This window comes from Nicotiana tomentosiformis, chromosome 4 (genome assembly GCF_000390325.3).
Source record: "Nicotiana tomentosiformis chromosome 4, ASM39032v3, whole genome shotgun sequence".
Taxonomy (NCBI): domain Eukaryota; kingdom Viridiplantae; phylum Streptophyta; class Magnoliopsida; order Solanales; family Solanaceae; genus Nicotiana; species Nicotiana tomentosiformis.
In genome coordinates this window covers 88,872,211-88,899,472 of record NC_090815.1, presented here as the reverse complement: position 1 = coordinate 88,899,472, position 27,262 = coordinate 88,872,211, and the positions used below count along the sequence as shown (strand labels likewise).

Genomic DNA, 27,262 nt, shown 5'->3' with positions numbered 1-27,262 from the left:
GAAATTCCTTAAGCCAGCATGCTCAAAATCAACAACTACATGCAATTCGACATCAAATACCTGAAGTGTATGACCATAACCACGAAGAAGAAAATAGCACAATATACCACAGTCCGGAGAGAACATAGCCAAGGCACAATTGACCATTCGACACCCCAATAACCATCTCCCTCAAATACCTCTACAAGACCCAAACAGAACCGCACCATGCGTGCTTATAACCAACAATTCAAAACCCATTGTGGCATAGAAGGGTAACTCATAGAACATATCAGAACACGAATACGCTCAAATCTAACCGAATGGCACATCCCTCAACAATAGCAGTACAGAGTCAACCAATCCATCCCAGTGTAGAATATACATCCTTATTGGGCCTACCAATGGACCCCAAATCAACTCTGGTCACCCAAAAATAGATAAATAATCCTCTGAAAGTCCACAATGACCTAACCATAACATATACTATCATCTGACTAGCTTTGGCCACATCTTCACAGTCCACAACCACGAAACAATCTGTTTCTGAGAACTCCTGATCTCCAAATCCATAAAACACACGAATCACCATGTTTGATCCCAACTCCACCGCCCGAATGTCTAATACATCTCTTATACACGATCATCCCATGAGGAATACTTCTATAATTCTTTTATGCCACATAGCAAAATATGAATATCAGCAGTCGATCATCCAGGCGAGTACCGCAATACCAATGAAGCATCTGTAAGTCAACACTCAGTGCACCCTCTGAAATATACACTCTCCTCCGGCAATACCAAGTAGTAATATCATTAACCTAGTCATCTGAAACCGACCATGTTGTCTAAGAATTCATGCCCTTTCTTTCAAAACTAAACGGTGACCTTGCACACACAATTCATAATCCCACACAACATACCGCATCTATCATGAATATGGAAAAAACGAGAATCTCATAATTAACTCGATGTCACAAGCAAACTACATGATCAATTAGCCAGGAACCTTCCATTTGATCTCATCCAGCAAATAATCATAACACGTAACATACTCCTCACGCCAGTAGAAAATATACACCTCGAACCGTGGTAGAAACCATTGAGAACACTTTGAAATCCAATTGCACATAATCCAGCTATCCGAACTGAATTCCTCTAACTCAACCAAGCCACGCAAATCACCAAAACCCAAGAGCATTGCCACAAAACATCTGAAGAGGCTCACCACATCATAAGTACCTAAATAACCGATCATATCCATTACCGTGTTGATCCAAGCTACTACGAAGCTATCCCATTTCTTTGAGTTCCTTCTAAATTGACCTCAAGCTGACACTTGTCCTTGTTACAATACCGCTATCCTCACCTAAAGCTCACCACAAGAGATCCTAGCATAAAACCACACCGCCATATACCCCATAAGACGATGTATTCCATCTTAAGCACCCCAAACGTACAACAACCAAGATACCCACTCTGAAGAGACCTTCTGTGAATCTGAAGTCGTTTCATCCACCTTTTTAATACCAAAATTTAAAATCTATAATGATACGGAAATACCGCGAGTCTCAACACCATCCAATGCAAATCTCAGATTTTAGCCAGATACAAATCTGCAAAATTCTCAATTGCTACATGCAAATCTTGAATCTATTAGAACTTTATTGAGAGTCAACCACCCTACTCAAATCTCAACTGCACTGACCAAACGGGCCGAACGACATATGCCCCATTAGCACAGCATCTCCCACAGAAGTGGCCCCGCCTTAGCGCAACCAAGCAAATTTCTACACCATGCACACTACATCCGTCACGAATAACAACTCAAATCATTCCATGATTTCCATATACCCATAAAGTGTAGTATAGCCCGTATCCAAAAATTTCCTTGCTAAAGTCATCCTCAAATCCAGCCTCTACAAGTCATATCTAATTCACCAGTATGCCTTAAATCGAAACGAGTACCACACATAACCACACAATCAAATCGTCGATAGTAGACTCCCTCACTTGGCTCAAAGTCATAGATCAAAACACTCGATAACTCGCAATACCCATACTCTATTACTATCATAATACCGTGGGGAGATTCAACTAAATCCTTTATAAGCTCATGTAATACAAACCATCTAATACTTCAAATCATCTGCAAATCTCACGTTCATCCTCATGATGATCAGGTCAACTATTATAACTGATCCAAACTCAAATCGCACAAATATAACCCACTAGTAGGAAAGAAAGCCTCCATACAACATCATAAAGTCACACATCCGTAGATTACCTCGTAGGTTATAACCCACATGCTTAGCCTCAAATTGACATCTTGATATCCCTTTTCGCAACCACGATTACTACGACATCACTTAATCTTCCTGAGTCTGAACTCACAACAAGACATGAAAATCTACTTCGTTCCACAATTAAACAACATGAAAAAATCTTTCAACACACTCATAACTCGAGACTATACGTCACATCAAGACAACAATCTAGCACCCAATAGTCCTTTTTACATCTCAAGAAAACTATTCTCGTCACATTCAACCATATGAACACATCTCATAGTCACATGATACACATCATATAGCCATCCAACCACTCATCGAGTCACAAATTTCATTCATAGGGACACTACCGGACATATAAGTCCAAAACTCACGTGCTCACACAGCCAAAATCCCTGTGTTCAAGCTACGGTAAAAACCCGGCCTCAAGTCCTCCAGACTGGCCCATCATCAACACATAGAAATCACATCTCGCACATCATCCATGGAATCACAAGTCGTCGATGCACAACTAATACTGAGAGCTTACATCAGTAACGGACCCAGGATTTTGTGCAAGTGGGTTCAATTTTAGTCTTAAAATAGTACTTGTCAAGTGAGTTCAAATAAAATATTTATACAAAATTTACGCAGCTTTAATCCTAATTTATACATATACACAATATTATTTTTTGATAAAGCGGGTTCAACTCCCGCTTTCCACCACGTGCGTCCACCACTGGCTCACATCCGCATACGAATGCGTGGAGGGAATTCAAATAGTTATGTCTCAAGTTGAATCAATTCCTCACGATAAGGAAAGAAAGATGGGAAATTATCCTTAATGCCCTGTAGACTCTTGAAGATAGGTATGGACGTCATCATACCGATCCGCAAGACTCTACTAGACACTTGCTTATGACTTGTAGAAACTATGAACCTAGATCTCTGATACCAACTTATCACGACCCAAAATTCAACTTGTCGTGATGGAACCTAACCCAACCCGCCAGGTAAGACAATTAACAACTAACCAATTTAATGAGATTCATAAAGAAAAGAAATGATAATACAACTGCTTTTATATAAGAATTTCCCCAAGGACTGGTAGTACAAATCATGAACTTCTATGATTTAGAATTTACAAAGATGGTATGAAATAAAGTACATCATCTATTTGAAATATACATTAACAAATAAAAATTCTAAAGCTACCAAGATCAAGAGGCAGCTATGACCGGAATGCAGGTACATCTTCAAATCCAGCTCCCGCTGTGCACAGCAACATCAATATCCAACATCTGCACGCAAGGTGCAGAAGTGTAGTATGAGTACAACCGACCCCATGTACTTAATAGGTAACAAACCTAACCTTAGGTTGAAAGTAGTGACGAGCTGGAACAATGTTCGGAGTCTAACACCAATAGCCAACAACAGTTCATAACAACATAATAAAAATGATAAAAGAAGTAACTTATAGATATAGCGCTCAACTCATTCATAGTTCTGGAAAATAGGCATGTTTTTCAAGTATATCAGTGAAAACTCAAATCCTTTACCGAAATCACCAAAATATGAGAACGTTTGTAAAACTGTGGTTTTTTTTTCAAAACTTTCAATAGGTAAATGTTTTCATTTTCAAATGGCATGTGAAAAGTACATCTCTATGCCTACATGTCAATGTGTATGTGAAGTCATGAATGACGCAATGTCATACAACATGAGGAAATGCATCTCAATGCATGTATGCCAAGTGTGCATGTCAAATGCAGTGCAACTCAGTGATAAAACCATATGCATACTCTCAGAGTATCAATTCACTTTGTCCTCCCAGTCACTCAGTCCTCACAGTCACTCGGTCCTCCCAATCACTCGGCACTTGCACTCAGTAGGTACCTGCATTCACTGGGGGTGTATAAACTCCGGGGGTGGGGGCTTCTTCAACCCAAGTGCTGTAACAAGCCAATCATGGCATTTATCAAAACAATATGCTATGTCGTGCATCCCATCCCATCATAAATCAATGATACCTGCTGCGGCGTGCAGCTCGATCCCATCAATATCCCCACCATCAAGCCCTCGTCCTCACTCAGTCATCAGTCTCTCCAGTCTCTCGGGCTCACAATGTCATGAAAATAAGCCCAAAATGATGATGTGATGTATCAATAAATGGTAACAAAAACTAAGATATGATATGCAAATGAATGCGTATGACTGAGTATGTACTTGCAATGTAAGCTAATAACTCAACAGCAGAAATGACCTTAGTGGGTCCCAACAGGATAAGCATATAGCCTAGACATGGTTTCTAACATGGATCAAAACTCAATTACTCTAGCACGTAGAGATTTCATAGATACAAATAGATTAGGTAACTACATAGTACCACAGAAATAACGAAGTCACAATTCACACGGTGCACGCCCACACGCCCGTCACCTAGAATGTGCGTAACCTCAACACCAAACACAAAACACGTATAATCTAGGTTCATACCCTCAGCTCCAAGTTTAGAATTGTTACTTACCTCAAATAAGATAAATCCAATACCGAGCAAGCTAAACAATGCTCGAAAAATGCCATCCCGCGCGTACCGACCTCCGAACAACTCAAAACTAGCCAAAAGCAACTCAAATACATCAATTAACGCCAAACGAAACAAACCCAATCGATAAAGATCTAATCTTTAATCAAACCCCCAAAATAACCCAAAAGTCCAACCCGGGTCTGCGCCTCAAAACTCGACGAAACTTGTAAAATCAGACAACCATTAAATTACGAGTCCAACCATACTAGTTTCACCCATATCCGACTCTGAATCGATGTTCGAAACTCAAAAACTCACTTTATTAGACTTTAGGCTAAACCCCTAATTTCTCTTTACAATTCATACTCTAATTATCAAAAAACGAAGATAGAATCACGAAATATAATCAAAACCGAGTATGAAACACTTATCCCAATCCTTGTGATAACATTTGCCTCCAAAATCGCTTCACTCCGAGCGCCAAATCTCAAAATATGATAAAAGAACAAAAATCGTCGAAGACAAGCCCTTCCGCACCTGCGGAGTTTTCCCGCTCCTGTGCACACGCAGGTACGCCAACCAACTCATGCTTCTGCGCCACACGCCAATTTTGCGGCTAGACTTACACTTTTGCGGACTCGCAGATGCGCGCTTAATTCCGCTTCTACTATCTTCCTCGCCCAGGTCTCACCTCACTTCTGCGACCCTTTTATCGCTTCTTCGACCATCATACCTACGCGAACCAGTCGCATGTGCAATCATACCAGATCCAGTTCCTCTTCAGCAATGCAACATGAAATGAAATGATATGAACCTCGTCTGAAACTCACCCAGGCCACCAGGGACCCCGTCCGAATATACCAACAAGTCTTATAACATAACGCGGACCTACTCGTGGCCTCAAATCACGCATAAAAACATCGAAATGACGAATCGCGCCTCAATTCGGACTAAAATAAACTTTGACCTTTCAACTTTCAAAACTCGCGCCGAAACATATCAAATCAACCCGTAATGAACCCAAATTTTGCACACAAGTCCCAAATAACATAATGAAGCTATTTCAATTCCCGAAACCGCACTCCGAACCCGATTTCATTAAAATCAACTCCCGGTCAAACTTATAAACTTTCCAAACCTGTAAATTTCCAACTTTCGCTAATTAGCGCTGAATCCTTCTAGAAATATTCAAATAAAAATCCGGGCATACGCACAAGTTTATAATCACCATCCGGACCTAACGGAGCCCTCAAAACTTTATTCCATGGTCAAATTCACAAAAGTCAAACTTGGTCAACTCTTCCAACTTAAAGCTTAAATTATGAAATTCATTTTTTCAAATCGATTCTGATTAATATGAAAATCAAAACCGACGATTAATACAAGTTATAATACATCATACGGAGCTACTCATGCCCTCAAACTACCGAGTGACGTAGAAATGCTCAAAAAGACCGGTCATGTCGTTTCAATATCAAGCCTAACATCGATAGAATAGTGACGAGGTCAGGTCAAGTCCCCTACTAGGATAAGAAAAACAAACTGAACAAGTATAATACAGTCTAAGAATGTAAACGAGGAAAATGAGGCAATAAGGAAATGCAACAAGATAGACTACAACAGAATTTAAAGCAATAAATGTAACAAGGAAGGATCACATAATAAGAACATCAAGGAAAACAAAGCAAATAAATACAATTAAGGTAAATGACAGATAACAACAAGAATCACAGTGAGGTACCGCATCGTAATCTCATTTCACAATCACAATCATAATATTTTCTTATATCACCGCGGGTGCCTTATATTTTGTTTTAAAAATTATTTTTTCGAAATAGCTACCCACATTTTAACCCATCTTATCACACCGCGTGGCTTCAAGTAGTTCCCATACTAGCAACACATATATCAATCCCACCTTATCTCACGGCATGCGTATCAACTCCTATCCTTATACCACCGCATGCGTATCAATATCACAACATGTCACAACTCGCACCTCAAGTGCCCAAATTCCATAACTCTCCAAAAGAATTAACAACATAAATGTTTCCACCACAAATAGTTCATGGCTCAACCACAATGTGTACAAGAGTCTCAACAATAGCAACTAAAAGTGAATAGCTCAACAAGAATGGTATTTCAAAAAATTTATGACTTTGTCACAAGGTGATCACGACTTTTACAACTTCAACGCTAAAACTCAACAATAAGATATTCCAATAAATAACAACTTCAAGTAAGGTAACTCAACAATTAAATAATTAGCAAGGCAATAAGGAAACAGTAACTTTAACAAAGCATGTAAGGGCAAATGACAAGTAAGAGACTTGACAAGTATTTACAATGTCAAATAAAGTATGTAAGGAGAGATTAAGGATGATGGATATAACATGTTATGCCAATTTGATTAAGGGCATGAAAAAAATCTACAGAGCTTAAACCGATCAATTACCTTATATAGCAAGTGTACCCACTCGTCACCTTGAGTACACGGCCTTCATGTACCACAAATGACACAAAACAACTCCAATCCTAAGGGGTAATTCCCCCACAAAAAGTTAGGCAAGATACTTACCTCAAACAAGCTAACTCAATCAACTAGTAAGCCTTTTCTCTGAATATCCGACTCTGAACGGCTAGAATCTAGCCAAAATAACTTTATACCATAGATACAAACCATAAAAAGCTATTCTGGATAATAAAGTTGCAATCTTTAAAAAAATTAAAAAGTCAACTCAAAATGTCAACATGAGGCTCGCATCTCGAAATCCGACCAAACTTACGAAATTCGAACACCCATTCAATAACGAGTCCCACCATACTAAAATCATTCAATTCCGACCTCAAATCGACCTTCAAACCCTCAAAATATAGCTTATGAAGTTTTCACAAATTTTTTCAATTTTTCCAACTCAAAACACTAATTAAATGATAAAAAACAATGATAGATTCATATATAATAGTCAAATATGAGTTAAAATCACTTACCCCGATCAACTCTTTGAAAATCTCTCTCAAAATCACCTAAAATCAAGGTCTCTAACTCAAAAGATGAAAAATGGGTACAGACCCTCGATCTTCCCCTTTTCTGCCCAGTGGTTCCGCTTCTGCAGACCAATATCTGCATCTGCGGCTCCGCACCTTCAAAAATTCTATTGGAGGTGCGGCTTTGACTTATGCTAGGGCCAAGCACTTCTGCGAAAGGTCACTACTTCTGCGAAGGAAGAACTGCACCTGCGGTCACATCCCACCTGGCCAAAAATTGCTTCTGCGACTCACAAGCCGCATCTACGGTACTGCACATGCGGCCCAAAATGAACAGGTGCGATTGCACTAGACCTTCAGTTGGGCAGATTTCCTACCAAATCTCAAATGGTTTCGGATTCAATCCGAATCACAACCGGGCCAATCACATCCGGGCCCCCCGAGACCCAGTCCAAGCATACCATCAAATTCTAAAACACATAATGAACCTACTCGGGGCCTAAAATCACATCAAACAATCTACGAATCGAAACTCAATTCAAACCTATTCAAACCATGAACATCGAACTTCCAAAACTAACGTTGATTCATACCAAACCAACTCTGATTGACCTCAAATTTTGCACACATGTCATAAATAACACAACGAACCTATTCTGACTCCTAAAATTAGAATCTAACTCTGATATCAATAAAGTCAACTCTCGATCAAAATTCTCAACATTCCAAACCTTCAACGTTCTAACTTTCGCCAATTCAAGCCAAAATGACCTCCGAACCTCCAAATCAATATCCGATTTCAGAATATGACCCGTATATTAATTAAGTCATCTCTCGCTCAAAATTCTCAACCTTCCAAACCTTCAATTTTCTAACTTTCGCCAATTCAAGCTAAAACGACCTACGGACCTCCAAATCAATATCCGAATACGTTCCTAAGTCCAAAATCACCATACGAAGCTATCAGAATCGTCAAAGCTCCATTCCGGAGTCGTCCACATAAAAGTCAAACTCCGGTCAACTCTTTCAACTTAAGCTTTCATTTTTGGGACTAAGTGTCCTAATTCACTCTCAAACTCACGTGAAACCAAACCAATCATCCTGACAAGTCACATAACCACAATAACATAGAGGAGGAAATAAAGAGGGGAATGAGGCTAAAATACTCAAAATGACCGGCCGGGTCATTACAGAAGTTAAGCAAGAATTGACAGCAAAATAACAAGGTATTTTGTGAGCAATTCCTGTGAATTTCAAGAGTGTAAACCTGAAGCTACATGAACCAGATTGAAGAACCAATTACATGTATTTGTCTTTAATTCTGGTTTAATTGTAGGAGGAGGTTTTGAGTTGTACCTTTAGGCTTTTCTTTAGAAAAGACTGTATTAGGTACTTGAGTTGTATCATTCAAGTTAGAGTTAAGTTGAAGATATCGCAACAGCATGTGGCGTGTTGCTACAAGGGTTAGAGCTAATCCTTAGGTTTGCAAGATTTTGCAAATATTATAGTTTGGCTCAGAGTTGTAATTAAGTGTTAGGGAAAATCCTACTAGAAAGTAGGTCGTGATTTTTCACCTTTTGAGCCGAGTGTTTTCGATGTAAAATACTTGTGTTCTTTACTTTTTGCATTACTTACTCCGCAGTTGTAATTTAAGGAACGCATAAAAAAAACTAGGTTCTTCTATAATCTAATGCATGGGAAAATTAGACACCATACAAATCACCCCTCTCGTGTGGTATTGAAGTATAAAACATCACTTAGTAAATTCATTTCCATCATATTAAACTATACATTGTTCATCTCAAAATCTGTAAATTGCACAATCCTAGCCTATTTAGGAAGCGGAGTTCGGTATGGTAGGATAACGTCAATGGTCATGGTTAAATAAATAGGCTTAATAATAATAATTAATAACAACGATGGGAGATGGGAGATGTTTCACATATTCATGCGAAGTACTTTTTTTTAAAAACCCGCACAATCAATGAGTTGAGTTAGTTCCTCATTAACTAACGGAAACTCGACCCTTTTAATTTAAAACTTTGTATTTTAAAAGAATATAGCAAACTTTACAAAATTAAACACGGTGTTTGTCACCTTCTTGGAAAGGTACATTTCACGTATGATTATTGAATTTTAATTATAATAGTAAAATCACAAGATTATTTTTTGACACATTAAAAAATCTGAATTATTTGTAAATTAGTCAAAATATACTAATGACAGGCTTATGACACATCACTCATTACGTCAGTGCTTTCCTATTCTGTAAATGTTACATCAAACAATTAAAACAAATTTACCATGTAAGATTTTTGATTACCCATATTTTAAACAATAAAAAAAAACTAATTCGAAGTTGGAGTTATGTGTACGAACACAATAGTCCGGAGTAGTACAAAGGTGCTATTATAGGTTTGTCACTATACTTTATAATTTAACGTGGCTACTCGACTAGGCCGCATTGATGAAAAAAAGAAAAACTTCCCCCATCGCATCGTGGCTACTAGTCTCTTTTAAACAATGCAATGATTGAGGAAGAACGTGTCAAAGCACGACTCCAATATGATTCAACTTATATACTCTCTCCGTTCCAATTTATGTGAACCTGTTTGACTGGACATAGAGTTTAAGAAAAAATAAAGACTTTTGAAATTTGTGGTCCTAAACAAATCAAAAAGGGGCCCAGAGTATTTGTGTGGTTATAAAAGCTTCTTATTAAGGGTAGAATTGTAAGTTTAAACTAAATTATTTCTAAATTTAGAAATGAGTCATTCTTTTTGGAACAGACCAAACAGGAAATAGGTTCACATAAATTGGAACGGAAGGAGTATCATATTGCAAAAGATTTGTAATCTATCAGTGTAATTAACATGCGGTAACAAGTTATTCTGTCTTAATTTTCATATTATTAATTTTACTAATTATAATTATCTTTTAAAGGAGTCGATAATTTAAAATTTTCATTACAATTATTATTGTATAAAACAATAAACTCATTCGAATATGTGTGTGATGTATTTTTGATAAGCATTGATCCATCAATATTTAATTCTTTTGATTTTTAGAATTAATTTTTTATATTTAATAAAAATATTATTAAATTAAGTGATAGAATTCTAATTAACACGACATCTAAGATATATATTAATTAACTATATATAACTTTATGTAAACCCAACTAATAATATCATATATTTATTAATATGATACATGTATTAATATTAATAAATTTTTGTTTTCTTCGGTCCCTAATCACGTGTTGCTAAATTTTTCTTTGCGCCATTAACTTATACACAGTGTAAAAAAGTACTTATCATCCATTAAACAGCCTATTTCTTTTTATTATTGCTTGGAATAGTTTATGTGATGTAAAAGATAAAACAAATAATATATCAAATAGGCTCGGATATATATAGTAAGCAAGAAGAAAGAAAAATAGAAAAATAGAGGTGCGTCTTTCTGGTGGACGAAAAATACTTGTGATATTTATGTATATGCTAATAAAAAGAATATATGATAAGTGCATTTTGCATTCAATTTCAAATAAGTATCACTTATCAAAAAAAAAAATAATGTAATTTAAAAGAAACAATGAATATTTTTCCTTCAAGACTCTGGCCAAATCAAGGAAATAGAAAGGAGACAAGGTAGAAGATTACACTATATGTTAACCCTTAACACAATGGATAACTGATGTAATCCAATATGCTTATCCAAAATGACAGACACGAGACAGCGCACCAAACTATCAAAAGCAAACATTTGGTCAGGGAGGACTTGTAGTTGTAGCTATACCTTACAAGAAAACAAACATGTAACTTGTCGGTAGGACATGCTCCTAAATCCCCCACGTATAAATTATTGGCCAACTCTAAACTCTCACAACAGTATTTCTAATCTTGTAAAATAGGCTAATCCACATTTCCCCAGTCATGCAAGCCAAGGCCCTCTCCCACCCCCTTTCATGCAGTCCGTGGCGGCCGCGCCACCACCTTGTCCGCCGTTTACCTCTTCCCTCCGCCGTGGCCTTACACCGCCAAATGATTACCCACTCAATGCCAGCAGAAAAGTTAGAAGTGTTCAAGTCATTAGAGCCTTGGGTGACCCAAAGCGTTCTCCCTTTCCTCAAGCCCGTTGAAAATTCCTGGCAGCCCAATGATCTCCTTCCGAACCCATCTCAGCCGTCGGATGAATTCGTCGACGAAATTCGGGCCCTGAGGCAACGGACTTGTGAACTTTCAGACGATTACCTTGTAGTGCTAGTGGGAGATATGATAACGGAAGAAGCTTTGCCAACTTATCTGACCTGGATTAATACTCTTGATGGGGTTCGTGATGACACTGCATCCAGTTCATCTCCTTGGGCTATGTGGAGTAGGGGCTGGACTGCTGAGGAGAATAGGCATGGAGATCTGCTACGGACATATTTATACCTTTCTGGTCGTGTTGACATGAAGATGATCGAAAGAACTGTGCATCATTTGATTGGATCCGGGATGGTAAGTGTTCTTATTTCACTACGTACAAAGAGTATAAGATATGTGCATTAATGCGGCTAAACAATTTATGGGTTTAGATAGCTAATTAAAAACGGTAAGTAATTACCTCTAATACTCGATTAAATTATACTCTTAAAAAGACATGCATTTTGGTGTATATGGTACTTAAATACTCTAACAAAAGGGGTGGTGATTTTATATATGACTAGCGCGATGGGCGTGTAACTGTAAGATGCATATAAAATAAAATATATGCCCTTAAAAATAAAATTTTAATATCGAAGCTCTTGAATATGACAAATATTGAGTGTATTTAGTAATCCATATATTCCAGTTTATGTCAACCTATTTCCTTTTTGGTCCGTTCTTAAAAGAAGGACCCCTTTTTAAATTTGGTAACAATTTAGTTTAAATTTACAATTCTACCCTTAATGAGAAGTTTTTATAATCACACAAATACTTTGGGTCCTTTTTTGACTGGTTTATGACCATAAATTTTAAAAATCTTCAATTTTTCTTTAAATTTTATAAATTTTATGTTCAGTGAAACATGTTCACGCACGGAGGGAATATAAAAAGTAGAGGCTAAGCATAAAACAAATGTCCTTATATGGTACACCACACAAAAGGAGAAAAGGAAAAGGTCCCCACTGACTCTTATTCATAAAGGGAAAGGACCCCCACTGGCACTTCTTCATTCAGCCTTGGCCGCATTGACAAACTCATGAACCACATCACCTTTACCATTCTTCCAAGGACTTCTTATGACTGAATGATCAGTGTATTTAAAAATAGCAGGATTTTCATGTCCGGTGTCCCATTCCCTATCCGCGAACGTGTTGACACCAAAATGAAAGAACATAATGAGTTCTCTTTGCTGCCATTTTAGTTGAGCGTAACTTGGTAATGGAAGAATTGGCAATGGAGGTGGTGTTATTTTAACTTCTTGCCTAGGAAATAGCAATTGCAATAAGGTGAAAATTGAGATGATTAGACATGACAAAGAACTATAAGGCTTAGCCATGAAACGTTTGCAATGTTGATAAATATGGTCATCTAATAATTCAGTTGTGAATAAGATAAATATGGAGAAGCTAGAGAATGAATAAGTGCCAAAGTTGGGACCTTTTCCTTTTCTCTTTTGTGTGGTGTACCATATAAGGAGATTCTCTTTCTGGGAAAAATAATTTATGTATTGTAAGATTTGTGTAAACTTGAAAAATAATTTTACCTATATGATGAATTTAGAAATGAATAAAATTAGATGATCTTCCTACTTAGTTAATTCAAATCCTGAGAAAAAAGGTAAATTCAAATACCTAATTATCTTTTTTAGTCACTAATAGAAATAATTTATTTATTGAGGATTTAAATTATTAATACTAGCTCATAGGAATAAAATAAATATTTAATTATAACTATATATAATTCCACAAAAATTCTTTTGTCAAATGATAAAAAGTCAGAACTTTTGCACTCTATGTTTGTCATAGAGTTAAATGACTCTTGTCCATCACTTATCTCTCTCTCTTTCTCTTGTTATTATTAAATATTTTCGTAATTTTTTGTCTAATTAAGTTTTAAAATCTATATTAATATTTATATCTAAGTAAATTATTGATCGAAGAATAAATTAATAGCCAATCGACCAATCTCACATAGAATACTCATAGCATTTATAGGTTAATTACTGATTTGTTTACGTCATAATTTTCACCTAAAATTTAGCATGATTGTACAATTTCTTTTGAGCTAAAAAACGTTCAATAGTATAAAATTCATATATAAGGTAAAACATATAAATATTTGGTGTTATTTAATTATACTTTAATTTTAAAGTTCAGATAAAATAAGACTTTAATAATTTGAAGTCCTAAATATAAGGAGCTCTTGCTTAATTCAAATAAGAAAAGGTATAATAAGTAATAGATATTATTTAATTTTAAATTCCTAAATATTAGCTTGAAGAATAATTAAATGACTATTTTTTCTAGTGTGATATCTATTTTTAAACGGTAAAAAGCGAACGACATTTCGCTAAGGGCCTTCGTACTTTTAATATAGTATAGATTATGCAATAAAATTTCTTGGTAATAATTTTAGTTTCTTTTTTAACACGAGTTTTTAATTTAGGTATTTTTGCAAATTAATTTACGGTAATTAAATTTTTATCTAAATTAATTATTACTTTTTTCAAAAAATAATTACTCTTCCCTTAAACCTAATTCCGTGGAAAATTATAAGAATGGAAATAAACGAATTTAACAACCAAGCTTCTAAAAAATACTTTTCATTTAAATTTTAAAAACAACAAATAAATCATATTGAAGGGAAATAAAGAGGCAAAATTGGTCTTTCTGATAAAACTTTTCATGTTTTCTTTAATGAAAAACTTTTATAATCACATAAATATTTTGACATATTTAAGATCACAAGTTTCAAATTCTTAATTCAACTTCACCTCTCAAGGTTTTTATCGAATAAGTTTGCTAAAGAATGAAAATACTTTAATTTGGAAATGAACTTCAGCTAAAAGGGGATATTGCGTTGTAGATCAAGTTTTGATGTTCCTGGTAACTATATTCTCACGAAGGAGTGTTCATTAGTGATTGCATGCAAATTTACTCCTCAAAAGAGTTTAAAGTTTATGTACTAACAGTGCAATTTACACAATTATCACTTGTAAAGTTATTATATGTAAATTTCTATGATAAATTTCTCAGTATTTGTTAACCTGAGAAAAATAATAATTAACATGTTAAATAGGATAAATTATATCCATCGTGTAAAAAAGAATTTGCATTATCTATATATGTAGCTAGCTTAAATCCTTTATCAAGTGAAGTTAAATCCTTGACTTTATATATAGGATGTAGGAACAGAGAACAACCCCTACTTAGGCTTTGTGTACACATCATTCCAAGAAAGAGCCACATTCGTGTCACATGGCAATACTGCTCGTCTAGCCAAGGGTGCCGACCCAATATTAGCACGCATATGTGGAACAATAGCAGCGGACGAAAAGCGACACGAAAACGCCTACGTCAAGATGGTTGAGAAATTGCTGGAATTGGACCCAAATGACTCCATGCTAGCCATTGCTAATATGATGAGAAGGAGGATTACGATGCCTGCCCACCTAATGTACGATGGGTGTGATCCAGATCTATTCGAGCACTTTGCTGCTGTGGCTCAAAGGTTAGGAGTGTATACAAGTCATGATTATGCAGATATATTGGAGTTTTTGATCGATCGATGGGCATTGGAAAAGCTTGAAGGAATTAAGGATGAGGCAAAACGTGCGCAAGACTTTGTGTGTGGATTACCACCTAAGATAAAAAGGTTGCAAGAGAGAGCCGACGAGAGAGCTAAGAAGTTGGACCTGCGTCAAGTGAAGTTTAGCTGGATTTTCAACAAGGAAGTGAGTATATAAGAGAGTTCATTTGTGAAAAATGTACAAGATTAGCCACACAACCAAGCATTAAAGCTATGCCTAGAAATGGAATTGGAAAATGGTAATGGTAAGAATGTGTTGTGAATGCCTAATTTTTGCAAGGTTTTTCCAAAATAATAATAATAATAATAATAACTTTTGGATGATTTTAGCTATTTTAGTTATTTTTCTTTGAATTTATTTGCGCATTTTTATGTAGGTTTAATTAAAAAGTACTAAAATATTTTTACTTTTTATTTGTATATTTTAGTTTGCATCTCTAAAGGATTTTCTTTTTACTTGTATATTTATTTTAAGACTAAATAAGACAATAATTTCATTAGAGAGACAAGGGATTGGGCTAGTGTATTCTAATTAAAATTAAGCAAAAACTGGCCCAAATTTTGAGCCCAATTCGGCCATACCCAATCCAAAATGGCTGGCCAAGACATGGTCCAAAACGGCATAGTTTCACACGTCGTTTCATTAAGTGAATCAAGATTAAATCTCATCCATTCATCTCTCCCTCATCCAATGGTACACAATCAATCTCCCAACTAGGTATTTAAGACTTAGAAATGCTAAAATTTTGCCCCCATTTCCCCCATAATTCTTTTCTTCTTCCTCTCTCTTCTCTCTCTCTCTCTCTCTCTTCTCTCTCTCTCTCTTCTCTGTCTATCTCCGCCTCTCTGCCGCCGCCGAAAATCTCCCAATTGCAGCGGCCCACCTCCGAACACTCCCAAATTTTCACCATGTAATTGCTAAGTGGGGATTTTGTCTACTTATTATCTTTTAGCTTTTGTTTTAGTCCAAAAGCGCTTAATTGTGCTCCCAAAAATTGATGAAATGTGCTTAATTGCAGGAATATTGGAAGATGAGCTCCCAAGATGAAATCCAACTCAAGAAGGAGTAATCTGAACTTAAGGACAAAAACAGTCACAAAAGCTCATAAGTGCGGACCGCAAAATATCATCTGCGGCCGCAGGTGATAAAGGAATTTTCATTAGAGAATGGTGCAAAGTGCGGTACGCACATGAATTGTGCGGCCGCGAAAGCTAGGTCAGGAGAAAAGTTCAGAGAACCTGCATTTCAAGTCTACCAAAAGTGCGGACCGCACAATTATTGTGCGGCCATAGAAGAAGAGTTTTGTGGCCGCAATTAGAAGTGTGCGGACCGCAGAAGAGCAAGATGCAGCTGCACATACAATTGTACGGACCGCAGAAAGAGTGTTGTGCGACCGCAGTTCAGAATTATGCGGTCACAGATTTCCAATCCTGTCAAGCTGAAGAAAAGTGCGGACCGCACATGGAATTGTGCGGCCGCAGAACCTCTGAAAGGGCATTTTTATCCGAAAATTCCAGCCCTGTATAATTAGAAGAGTTTTACTTTTTTAGGTTAACTTTTGACATCAGCAATTTTAGTAGCCATTTTTCTTTGCTTCTTTAGTAGTTTTTCATATTTGAGCTATTTCAACATAGAGTTTATCAATTTAATTTAGCAATATGAGTTTATCAGCATTTATTCTTCTATTTCTTCCATTTTGAGCATGAGTAGCTAGATTTTGACTAGAGTTGTAACACAACCCTAGTGTGTAAACTTAATGGGTGTTTAATTTTTTTGCTTGTTTATAGTTGGATGTTTATTATTTAGCCTTGTTCTTGATTTTATTTGTGGAATTAATGGTTGCAAATATTAGTTCATGCCTATTTGACTTGGTCTCTACTTGAGAAAGAGAGACTTAGTCTAGGAAAACTTTGCTAAGAAGAAATTGGGTCAATCGAGAGATTGATAATCCCAATTAAAGGGTTGAACCTAGAAATAGTAAAATCTAACTTGAGCTTTTTATCAACCGTTTTGTTCAATACCCATTTGCACTTGAGAAAGCTAAATTGGGCAAAATCACTCTCTGACCGAGAGGTATTGAGTGGGTACTTGAGTGTTGATAGCTATAATACACCCCGGCCAATTAAACAAGCTTTAAAGTTTATAACCCATTAGGCAAGCACTTAGGTGAAGGTCATAGCCCTAGGCCTTTACAACATTTTAAAAACAACAAAAATAATCTTCTAGTTTTATTTTTTAAATTGCTTTCGTAGTTTAAATTAGACTTTAAAACAACCCAATTCTATGGAAGTGCAAATTTAGATATACAAAATCACACGCCACGATATATACTACTAACTCCCATATCTATAGCTCCCTGCGAAATTCGATCCCGGCCTTTGTTGGGTATTATTATTGCATCGACCGTTTCATAACCTCGAATTGAGGAGTGAAATTGGACGAGATTAATTTTTGGCACCGTTGCCGGAGAGTTAAAAAACTGTGTTAGCTATATATTTAGGTATGTTTTTGGCAATATCTTATTTTTCTTCCTTGTTGCTAACGTGTTGAGTATTGTAGGTGTAATCATGGCAAACAATGATCTTGGAAACGTAGCTTTGGGGGATGTGGACGTTGAGGATGATCAAATGGATGAGGTCTCTCTTGAACCTCAAGCCAATAGACGAGGCCGAGCGCCTCAAGACAATGTTCCCGCTCCACTCCCACCTCCATCACGAGCAGCTCCACATCGGGTGTTGCCGAATGAAGGGTATGCAAGTGTTATAGTACCTCCGTGTATTTGGGCGGGCAACTTCCAAATAACTAATGTGATACTTACTTTGCTAGAGCAATGAGGGTTCTTCATCAGTGTACTGGGTTAAAATGCATATAAACACTTGAAGGGGTTCGTAGATATGTTTTGGGGGAGCAAACAAACTAATATCTCCGAGGATGCTTTGAGACTAAGTCTTTTTCCCTTATCTCTACGAGGGAAAGCTTTATATTGGTTGGAACTTTTTCCAATTCATTCCATTCATACGTGGGATGAACTAGTGAAAACAATTATTTCCAAGTACTTCTCTCCCGGGCAGATGGCTATTCTTCAGGATGAAATTCTAGCATTCAAGCAAGAGTTCAATGAACTACTACATGAGATATGGGAAAGATATAGAGCAATGGTGAAAGAGTGTCCCAACAATGATATGACGGAGAACATGATTCAACAAACTTTCTATCGGGGGATCAATACAACCAACTAATGTGTAGTGAATCAACTTGCCGGTGGGAACTTCATGACTACACTTTATGCGGAGGTGTGTGAGATTATGGATGAGATGGCGGATACTTCATTTGCGTGGCAATCTAGAGACAATGTTCCACAAGGTGATCCCAATGTGATTCTTCTTCACAAAGAGTTGCATGATCATGGACAAGACATAGCCGAGTTGACTACCACCATGTACCAATTGGCAAAGGCTCAACTTCAACAAGTGCAAACCCCGAGTCAAATCAATGCAATGGAGGGAGTATGTATGATGGTGAACAAACAAAGAGCAAAAAGTCCACAAATGCAACAAAGAGTGGACAATTTTGTACAAGATGACTCTTACAATGACCAAGAAGAGGAGGTCCAATATGTGAACAACTTTTAAGGGCAAATATACAACTACCAATGCCCTAGCCAACAACAATGGAGACCTCAAAATAATCAAGGCAATTGGAATTCTAACAACCAAGGTAATTGGAGTGGTGGAAATAATCAAAGCAATTAGAGTGGAAGCAATAATCAAGGAAATTGGCAAAACAATAATAACCAAGGCAATTGGGGTAGAAACAATCAAGGCGGGTGGAATAACAATCAAGGAAATTGGGGGTCGGTTTTCAAAGTCCCTCGATGTATCATCAATCAAGCAACCCACCTCCTTATCCTTCCCATGGTCCTAGTTCTTCCAACAATGAAATGGGCCGTATTGAGAACATGTTCAAGCAAATGATGGAGAAGAATGCTGATTCTGATGCCCAACTTTCTTTACACAATACATTGATCCGTAACATAAAGGTGCAAATGGGCAAATTTCTCAAACTTTGAATTCTCGTCCTAAGAGGGCACTACCAAGAGACACAGTGGTGAACCCAAAGGGTGGAAATAATACGGGGCATGCCATGGCTGTTACTACAAGAAGTGGAAGAGGTGGGAATGCAACCACCTCAAATCAAAGGAAACTTGTGGATGAAGTGCGGATTGATATTGATGACATGGTGGAAGAGACTCAAGAGGAAGTGAACCCATCTAGGGATCATGTGATTGATATACAGGAACTGGTAGTGCAAAAAGCTAAGGCACCATTTCCTAAGCCACCTCCTTCATATCCTCAAAGGCTTGCCAATAAAAATGGCGAGAATCAATTAAAAAAGTTCATTGATGTGATGAAGAGTCTCTCAATAAATGTTCCATTAGTTGAAGCCTTAGAGTAAATTCCCGGATATGCAAAGTTTATGAAGGATTTGGTGACAAAAATCGGTCAATGAATTTTGAAACCATCAAAGTCACTCACCAAGTAAGTGCAAGTGTGCATTCGATGGCTCATAAATTGGAAGATCCCAGTGCTTTCACAGTCCCTTGTACCATTGGAAGTGCCGAATTTGCAAAATCTCTTTGTGATCTTGGGAAAAGTATCAATTTGATTCCCTATTCGGTTTTCAAGACTTTGGGAATTGGGCAACCAAGACCCACATCCATGAGACTACAAATGACAGATCGTACAATGAAGAGACCATTGAGGGTGATTGAAGATGTATTGGTTCGTGTGGAGAAGTTCATTCTCCCGGTGGATTTTGTTATTCTTGATTGTAAAGTGGACTATGAGGTGCCGATTATTCTTGGTAGACCTTTCATTGACACGGGGAAGGCTCTTATTGATATGGAAGCCGGAAAACTCACTTTTCGGGTTGGTGATGAGAAGGTGGTGTTCCACGTGTGCAAATCTATGAGGCAACCTAATATCAATAAAGTGTGTTGTTTCATGGACTTGGTGATCGATGTGATTATTGATGATACAAGTGCCACGATTGATGTGGGTGATATGTTGGAGACCGTCTTGCTAAATTTTGATGATGAAGAGATGGATGGCTTCATGGAATATGTTAATTCTTTGCAAGGAATGGGGTCATACAACTATGTACCCTGGAAACTTTCCTTGGATCTTGAGAATATGAAAACTCCTCCTACAAAGCCTTCAATTGAAGAGCCGCCGATCTTGGAGTTGAAGTCATAGCCCCCACATCTCAGGTATGAATTCCTTGGCCTCTGTTCTACTTTACCGGTTATTCTTTCCTCTTGTTTAACTGATGTGCCGATTGACTCCATATTGGCGGTGCTCCACAAGAGGAAGAAAGCTATTGGGTGTACTTTGGCGGATATTCAGGGAATAAGCCCCGCATTTTGCATGCACAAGATTAAATTGGAGGAAGATGCCAAACCCTTCATTGAACATCAAAGGAGACTCAATGAAGCCATGCAAGACATGGTGAAAAAGAAGATTATCAAATGGTTGGATGCCGGGGTGGTCTACCTTATTTTCAACAGTTCTTGGACTTCTCCGGTGCAATGTGTCCCGAAAAAGGAGGCATAACAATGGTCACCAATGACAAGAACGAATTGATTCCCACAAGAACAGTGACCGGGTGGAGAGTGTGTATAGACTATCGGAAGCTAAACAAAGTCACAAGGATAGACCATTTTCCACTCCCTTTCCTTGACCAAATGCTTGATAGGTTAGCCAGTCGAGCTTTCTATTGATTTCTAGAAGGATATTCGGGCTATAATTAAATCCTTATTGCCCCGAAAGATCAAGAGAAAACAACTTTCACTTGTCCCTATGACACTTTTTCTTTCAAGCGGATGCCATTTGATTTATGCAATGCACTGACAAATTTTCAATTGTGTATGATGGAGATCTTTACGGATATGGTAGAGTCTACCTTGAAGACTTCATGGATGAATTTTTGGTAGTCGGGGATTCCATTGATGATTGTTTGGCAAATTTGGATAAAGTGTTGGCATGGTGTGAAGAAACGAACTTGGTGCTAAATTGGGAGAAATGCCATTTCATGGTCGAGGAAGGCATTATCCTTGGCCACAAAATTTCAAAGAATGGCATAGAGGTCGACAAGGCAAAGATAGAGGTGATTTATAAAATTCTACCTCAAACTTCAGTGAAAGGCGTGAAAACTTTATTGGGTCACGCGGGGTTCTATCGACGCTTCATAAAGGAAATTTCCAAAGTGGTGAGCCCTCTGTGCAAGATTTTAGAGTAAGATGCTAAATTTCACTTCAATGACGATTGCATGAGGGCATTTGAATTGCTAAAGTTCAAGTTGACAACTACTCCCATTATCACCGCTCCCAATTGGAGTATTTCTTTTGAGCTCATGTCCGATGCTAGTGATGTAGCGGTTGGAGCAGTTTTGGGGAAACGTATTAACAAGATCTTTCATCCGGTCTACTATGCTAGTAAGACCATGAACGATGCCCAAGTCAATTACATCGTTACTGAAAAAAATCTTCTTGCCATTGTGTTTGCAATTGAAAAGTTCCGCCCATACTTAATGGGTGCAAAGGTTATTGTTCATACAGATCATGTGGTGCTTCGCTATCTTATGAGGAAGAAAGATTCAAAATCTAGGTTGATGAGATGAGTGCTATTGTTGCAAGAGTTTGATATTGACATCCAAGATCGAAAAGGGAGTAAAAATCAAGTGGTGGACCACTTGTCTCATTTAGAAGAGGAGGGGAGGCCGCATAATGGCCTTGAAATCAATGACTCCTTCCCCGATGAGCAACTCTTGGCTATTTCAATGAAGGAGGTTCCATGATTCGCTTATGTAGCAAACTTCCTTATATGTGGAATCATCCCGGATGATTTCTCTTCAAACCAAAGGAAGAAGCTCAAACGGGATTGTCAAGACTATTATTAGGATGAGCCTTACCTCTTCCGGATTTGCACAGATGGGGTAATTAGAACATGTGAACCGAATGAAGAGAAAAATGTTATTTTTGAAGCATGTCATTCTTCGCCTTATGGTGGTCACCATGGCGGAGCAAGAACGTCTTCTAAAGTACTAAGTTGTGGTTTCTATTGGCCCACTCTCTACAAAGATGCAACTGATATGGTGAAATGATGTGATGAATGCCAACGGGCCGGTGGAATCTCGAAGAAGAATGAAATGCCTCTCACTACCATTTTGGAGATTGATATCTTTGATATGTGGGGTATTAACTTCATGGGTCCTTTTGTGATTTCTTGTGGAAATACCTACATCTTGGTCGCAGTTGATTATGTGTCTAAATGGGTTGAGGTCATTGTTCTACCCAACAATGAAGCGATGAGTGTGGTGGCGTTCTTGAAGATGAATATTTTCACAAGATTTGGTACTCCGCGGGAGATCATAAGTGATGGGGGGTCGCATTTTTGCAACAAGGAATTTGACACTTTGCTTAGCAAGTATGGTGTCACTCATAAAGTTACAACTCCCTATCATCCTCTGGCTAGCGGTCAAGTGGAAGTCTCCAACCGGGAGATAAAGAGGATATTGTCCAAAACAGTGAATGCTAATCGGATGGATTGGTCAAATAAGCTTGATGATGCACTATGGGCTTATAAGACTCCTACAAAACTCCTATCGGAATGTCTCCATACCAGTTGGTATTTGGCAAAGCTTGTCATCTTCTGGTGGAACTTGAGCACAAAGCCATGTGGGCTTTAAAGAAGTTGAATCTTGATTGGAATGCCATCTCTAACTTGCGGGTTGCACATTTGAATGAATTGGATGAGTTCCGGTACCATGCATATGCAAGTTCGTCCATGTACAAAGAGAGGATGAAGGACCTTCATGACAAATATATCCAAAACAAGGAGTTCAAGGTGGGTGATTTTGTTTTGTTGTTCAACTCACGGTTGAAGATGTTTTCCAGAAAGTTGAAATCCAAATGGAGTGGTCCCTTTGAAATCGTGGGTGTGACACCTTTTGGTGCATTGGACTTGAAGAACAAAAATGATGAGGTATTCCAAGTCAATGGTCACCAGGTGAAGAATTATTTGGGAAAAGCTGATGATGCCCACGTGGTGGCAGTTATTCATTTGAAGTGATGGTAATCTGCGTTGTACCATGACATTAAATCAGGCGCTTCTTGGGAGGCAACCCATGTTTCCTTTTTCTTTTTACTTTCTTCTTTCGTAGATATGTGTTATTTTTGTGCTAACTGGATGTGAAGTGTGTCATAGGAAAAAGTGTGCTTTACAGGAACTGTTCTCAGAAAATTGGCCAAGTGTGGAAAAAGTGCGGACGACACAATTTTGAATGCTATAGAAGAAGGAAACTGCGGTCGCACAATTCTTGTGCGGGTCGCACAATTCTTGTGTGGGTCTCTCTGAAGTTTGGTCTATCATAGAAATGGCCAATCTGCAGCTGCACCTCGAATTATGCGGTCCGTAGTCAAAATCTGCGATCGCACCACAAATTTTGTGGACCGCAGATCAACAAAGGCTTTTGAGCCTCCCGGTAATAGAGTGCGGACCGTAGAAGGAATTGTGCGGTCGCACTCCTCTTTTGTTTCCCAAGTCTGCCTGCAAGTACAAATTGTAGCCTAAGGCAACTGTACAAAGTTTTTCCCTCTCCTAGCACTCTAAATTCTAAAACATGGAAATCATCTGTTCAATCATCTGCCCCACTACATCCACATCTGTGATCATTTAATTGCACTCCTTCATATCTGGTATGGATAATTTCTCATAGAATTTTTTAACTTTTAGTTTAATTTATAATTTGTTAGGTAGTTTTAGGCCATTTATCAATAGATTTCAATTTTACTACCATGTAGGGGTTAATCTATGTTGGGTTAACTACTAATTGCTTTTTGGGGACTGGGTAAATTGATTTGCTTCCTTAATTGTTAATACCATGTTGAATTTGTGTAAAAACTTGAAAACCCTAGAAGTCTGATAGCGTTGGTTTAGAAATCTGCAGTCGCACAAGAAATTGTGCGGCCCACAAAGTTGAGATCTAGGGTCCTTGGTCAAGTACATTCTGAGGTCGCACTTGAAATTGTGCGGACCGCAGAAATTCCACCGCAGCCGCAGAAAAGTGTGTGCGTCCGCAGATCAGGCCAATCTCTGTCATCAGAGAGTTGGCACTTTTGGAAAATCTAATGTGCGGACGCAATAAGAAATGTGCGTACCACACTTCAATTTTGTGGTCGCATTCAAAAATTGTGCGGACCGCATTTCTCTCTCTGATGCCGCAAGTCCAAATTGTGCGGTCCGTACAACCCAGTTTGCGGCCGCACTTGCGATTGTGTGGACCGCACTTCCCCACCCTGAACTCATGTTCCACAATGTGATATGTTGTCTATGTGCAATTAAATTACAACTGACTTCTGATGTTGCTTGTTACAAAAATTGGTTAGATCTCGTGGCCGTGGTGACACTTCAAAGGGATGGGGTAAACCTTCCAGAGGCAGAAGCAAAGCACTTTACCCCTTGCCCTGCAAAAGATAATCACCAAGAAATCTATAGCAGGCCGAGGAAGACAGCCAATCCCTCCAAATCTAGTTCATATGCCCCACCTCGGGAAGCATCGGAGGGCGACTCAGTGCAAGAGCATCCTGTTGTTTAATCATAGCCATAGCAACCACTAGGAAGGTATCAACTCCAATACGAGCCTTCCTCCTCACATAGCACTTCCGAGGGATCGTAGAGTGTAAGTTAGGCTTCAGATCCCTCTGCTACACCTGTCCCTGAGGCACTAACAACTGCTACTGATGATATTCCAGATGATGGCCGAGGGGGTGATACTATAGTTGCCGGCCTTGAGAGGTCGAAGAAGAAAGAGGTCTGGGAGGATCATTTTATGAGTCTAGCTGCCTTTACCAGCTTCCGTGGCTGGTGGCCGGTGAGATTGCTCACTCTCGAGCGAAAGTTCCTACTTCAAGATCTTGACAAGTATAATCCAGCCGTGGACAGACAGTTCCGAGAGAGGAAGGGGTGGATGTGGTTCACCTAGTCAATTATGGATCCCAAGGAATATTTGGTCTGAGAGTTCTATGCCAATGTGGCACATATTAAGAAAGGGACCAAAGTTACAAAAGTGAGAAATCTGAAGGTGCGGTTCGACCAGCACACACTGAACTCCTACTTGAGGTTTGAGGACGTTGAGCTGGTACAGTACTTGGAGAAGCTGGCGATGAGTGATACAGCTTGCCCATGGCAAGCTGAGCTTCTTGCAGCCCCGGGGCCACCACTACCATGGATCACTGCAGAGGTTCCTATTCAGCGGAACACCCTAAATTTTGAGGCGAAGGGATGGAGGACCTTCGTATGCAGCATACTAGACCCGTGCCAGAATGAGACAAACTTTTCTATTCCACGGGCAGTTTTAGTCACTTCTATTATGGCCGGGTACCCGATCAATGTAGGTGTCATGATGTCGGCCAACATGTCAGTGGTCGCCAGGTAGGCTGATACTTCCTACCCGTATCTCTACACCCTCACAGAGTACTTTACGTATGCACGAGTAGATCCCAAAGATTTTGACACGAAGGTTCGGGCAAAGAAAGTATCGGCCGACTACTACCGTATGTCAGTATGATTAGCCTTTGGTGGTAGCTGCAGAGTCAACATATATGATTTCCACTTCAGTAGAGCCATCTTCTAGTGTAGTTGCCATGCCTCCACCTTCAGCCTCAGTGCCTCCCACCTCGGCTTTGAAGTCGGTGCTTATTCCTTCTGCTCCGCTATCGGCATTGCGTGTCTCCCAGAGTTTAGCGAGCCTCAATATCTGGATGCAGACTTCTACTGCAAAGCTATCTGACATATCCGGTCATGTTGCAGCGCAGTCATCTATGCCGGTGCTCAAGATTCACCCCACAGTTGAAGAAACCCTGAAGAAGATCATTGATTATCAGAACACTATCATGGCCACTCTGTACAACATGGGTCCGTAATAGAGGATTTGGGTAAAAAGGTGAAGAAAATGAGAAAGCGACAAGCCTCTAAGAAGCCAGTAGAAGAGCTGCAGAGCCAGGTTACGAAGCTTGCAGCAGCAGGAGATATTCCATTTGACATGCTTATTGACCCACACCACCCAGGCCTAGATCCCACAGTACCTACTGCAGCAGCTGGCCAGTTTGAGGAGCCAGACCTTGCTGCTGACACTGTCGAGGCAGTACATCAGATGTTCACCAACCCAGACACTCCCGTACTTGAGGATAATGAGATCCAATTGGAGACTAAGGTCGGTGCCACTTCTGGGGACACGTAGATGGCCACAGAGCCATAGGGAGTTTTCTTCACTCTCACCCTTCTATTACTCTTATTTTCTTAAGCATTGGGACAATGCTTATTTTTATTCGGGGGGGGGGGGTGGAGTTTCTTTGACAATTTGATGATTCAAATTCTGTATTTTAATAATTGTGAGACATTTGGCCTATAATTAACTTATTACTATTTTCTTCTTCTTTCTCATTATGTATATATTCTCTCTTATCCCTCATTATGTATATTCGTTTTACTTTTCATAGTTTTTCTCTTTATTAGCTTCTTTATCTTTATGTTTGTCTTCCTTTTGCTTTAATAGCTTATTTTTATGTTTTAGTAGATAATAAGCCCTTGGTTTTCTTAATACCACGGTTCTTTCCAAAAGTAGTTTTTGTGTGAACCAGGTTACTCTTCCCAACGATGGA

General features: G+C 38.5%; 3 protein-coding genes across 3 annotated transcripts; all 3 read left to right on the top strand.

The window, feature by feature from the left end:
• The first annotated feature begins 11,626 nt into the window (after positions 1-11,626).
• Positions 11,627-15,866, top strand: LOC104116712 (stearoyl-[acyl-carrier-protein] 9-desaturase 6, chloroplastic-like). Its single transcript, XM_009627627.4, has 2 exons — positions 11,627-12,266; positions 15,136-15,866. Exons 1-2 carry the CDS (start codon positions 11,700-11,702, stop codon positions 15,697-15,699), a joined length of 1,131 nt encoding a protein of 376 aa, XP_009625922.1. The 5' UTR covers positions 11,627-11,699; the 3' UTR covers positions 15,700-15,866.
• A 4,236-nt stretch (positions 15,867-20,102) lies between these two features.
• LOC138910099 (uncharacterized) lies at positions 20,103-20,798 on the top strand. The gene has a single exon (XM_070201323.1). The coding sequence runs from the start codon at positions 20,103-20,105 to the stop codon at positions 20,796-20,798; it is 696 nt and encodes a 231-aa protein (XP_070057424.1).
• A 2,412-nt stretch (positions 20,799-23,210) lies between these two features.
• Positions 23,211-23,672, top strand: LOC138910098 (uncharacterized). The gene has a single exon (XM_070201322.1). The coding sequence runs from the start codon at positions 23,211-23,213 to the stop codon at positions 23,670-23,672; it is 462 nt and encodes a 153-aa protein (XP_070057423.1).
• Positions 23,673-27,262: the final 3,590 nt, after the last annotated feature.

Excerpts from the sequence above, each read along its gene's own strand:
- LOC138910098 (XM_070201322.1), top strand. The coding sequence starts at position 23,211 with ATGTCTCCATACCAGTTGGTATTTGGCAAAGCTTGTCATCTTCTGGTG.
- LOC104116712 (XM_009627627.4), top strand. The coding sequence starts at position 11,700 with ATGCAAGCCAAGGCCCTCTCCCACCCCCTTTCATGCAGTCCGTGGCGG. Across the intron at positions 12,267-15,135 it reads ATTTGATTGGATCCGGGATG|GATGTAGGAACAGAGAACAA; the intron begins GTAAGTGTTCTT and ends CTTTATATATAG.
- LOC138910099 (XM_070201323.1), top strand. The coding sequence starts at position 20,103 with ATGGCTCATAAATTGGAAGATCCCAGTGCTTTCACAGTCCCTTGTACC.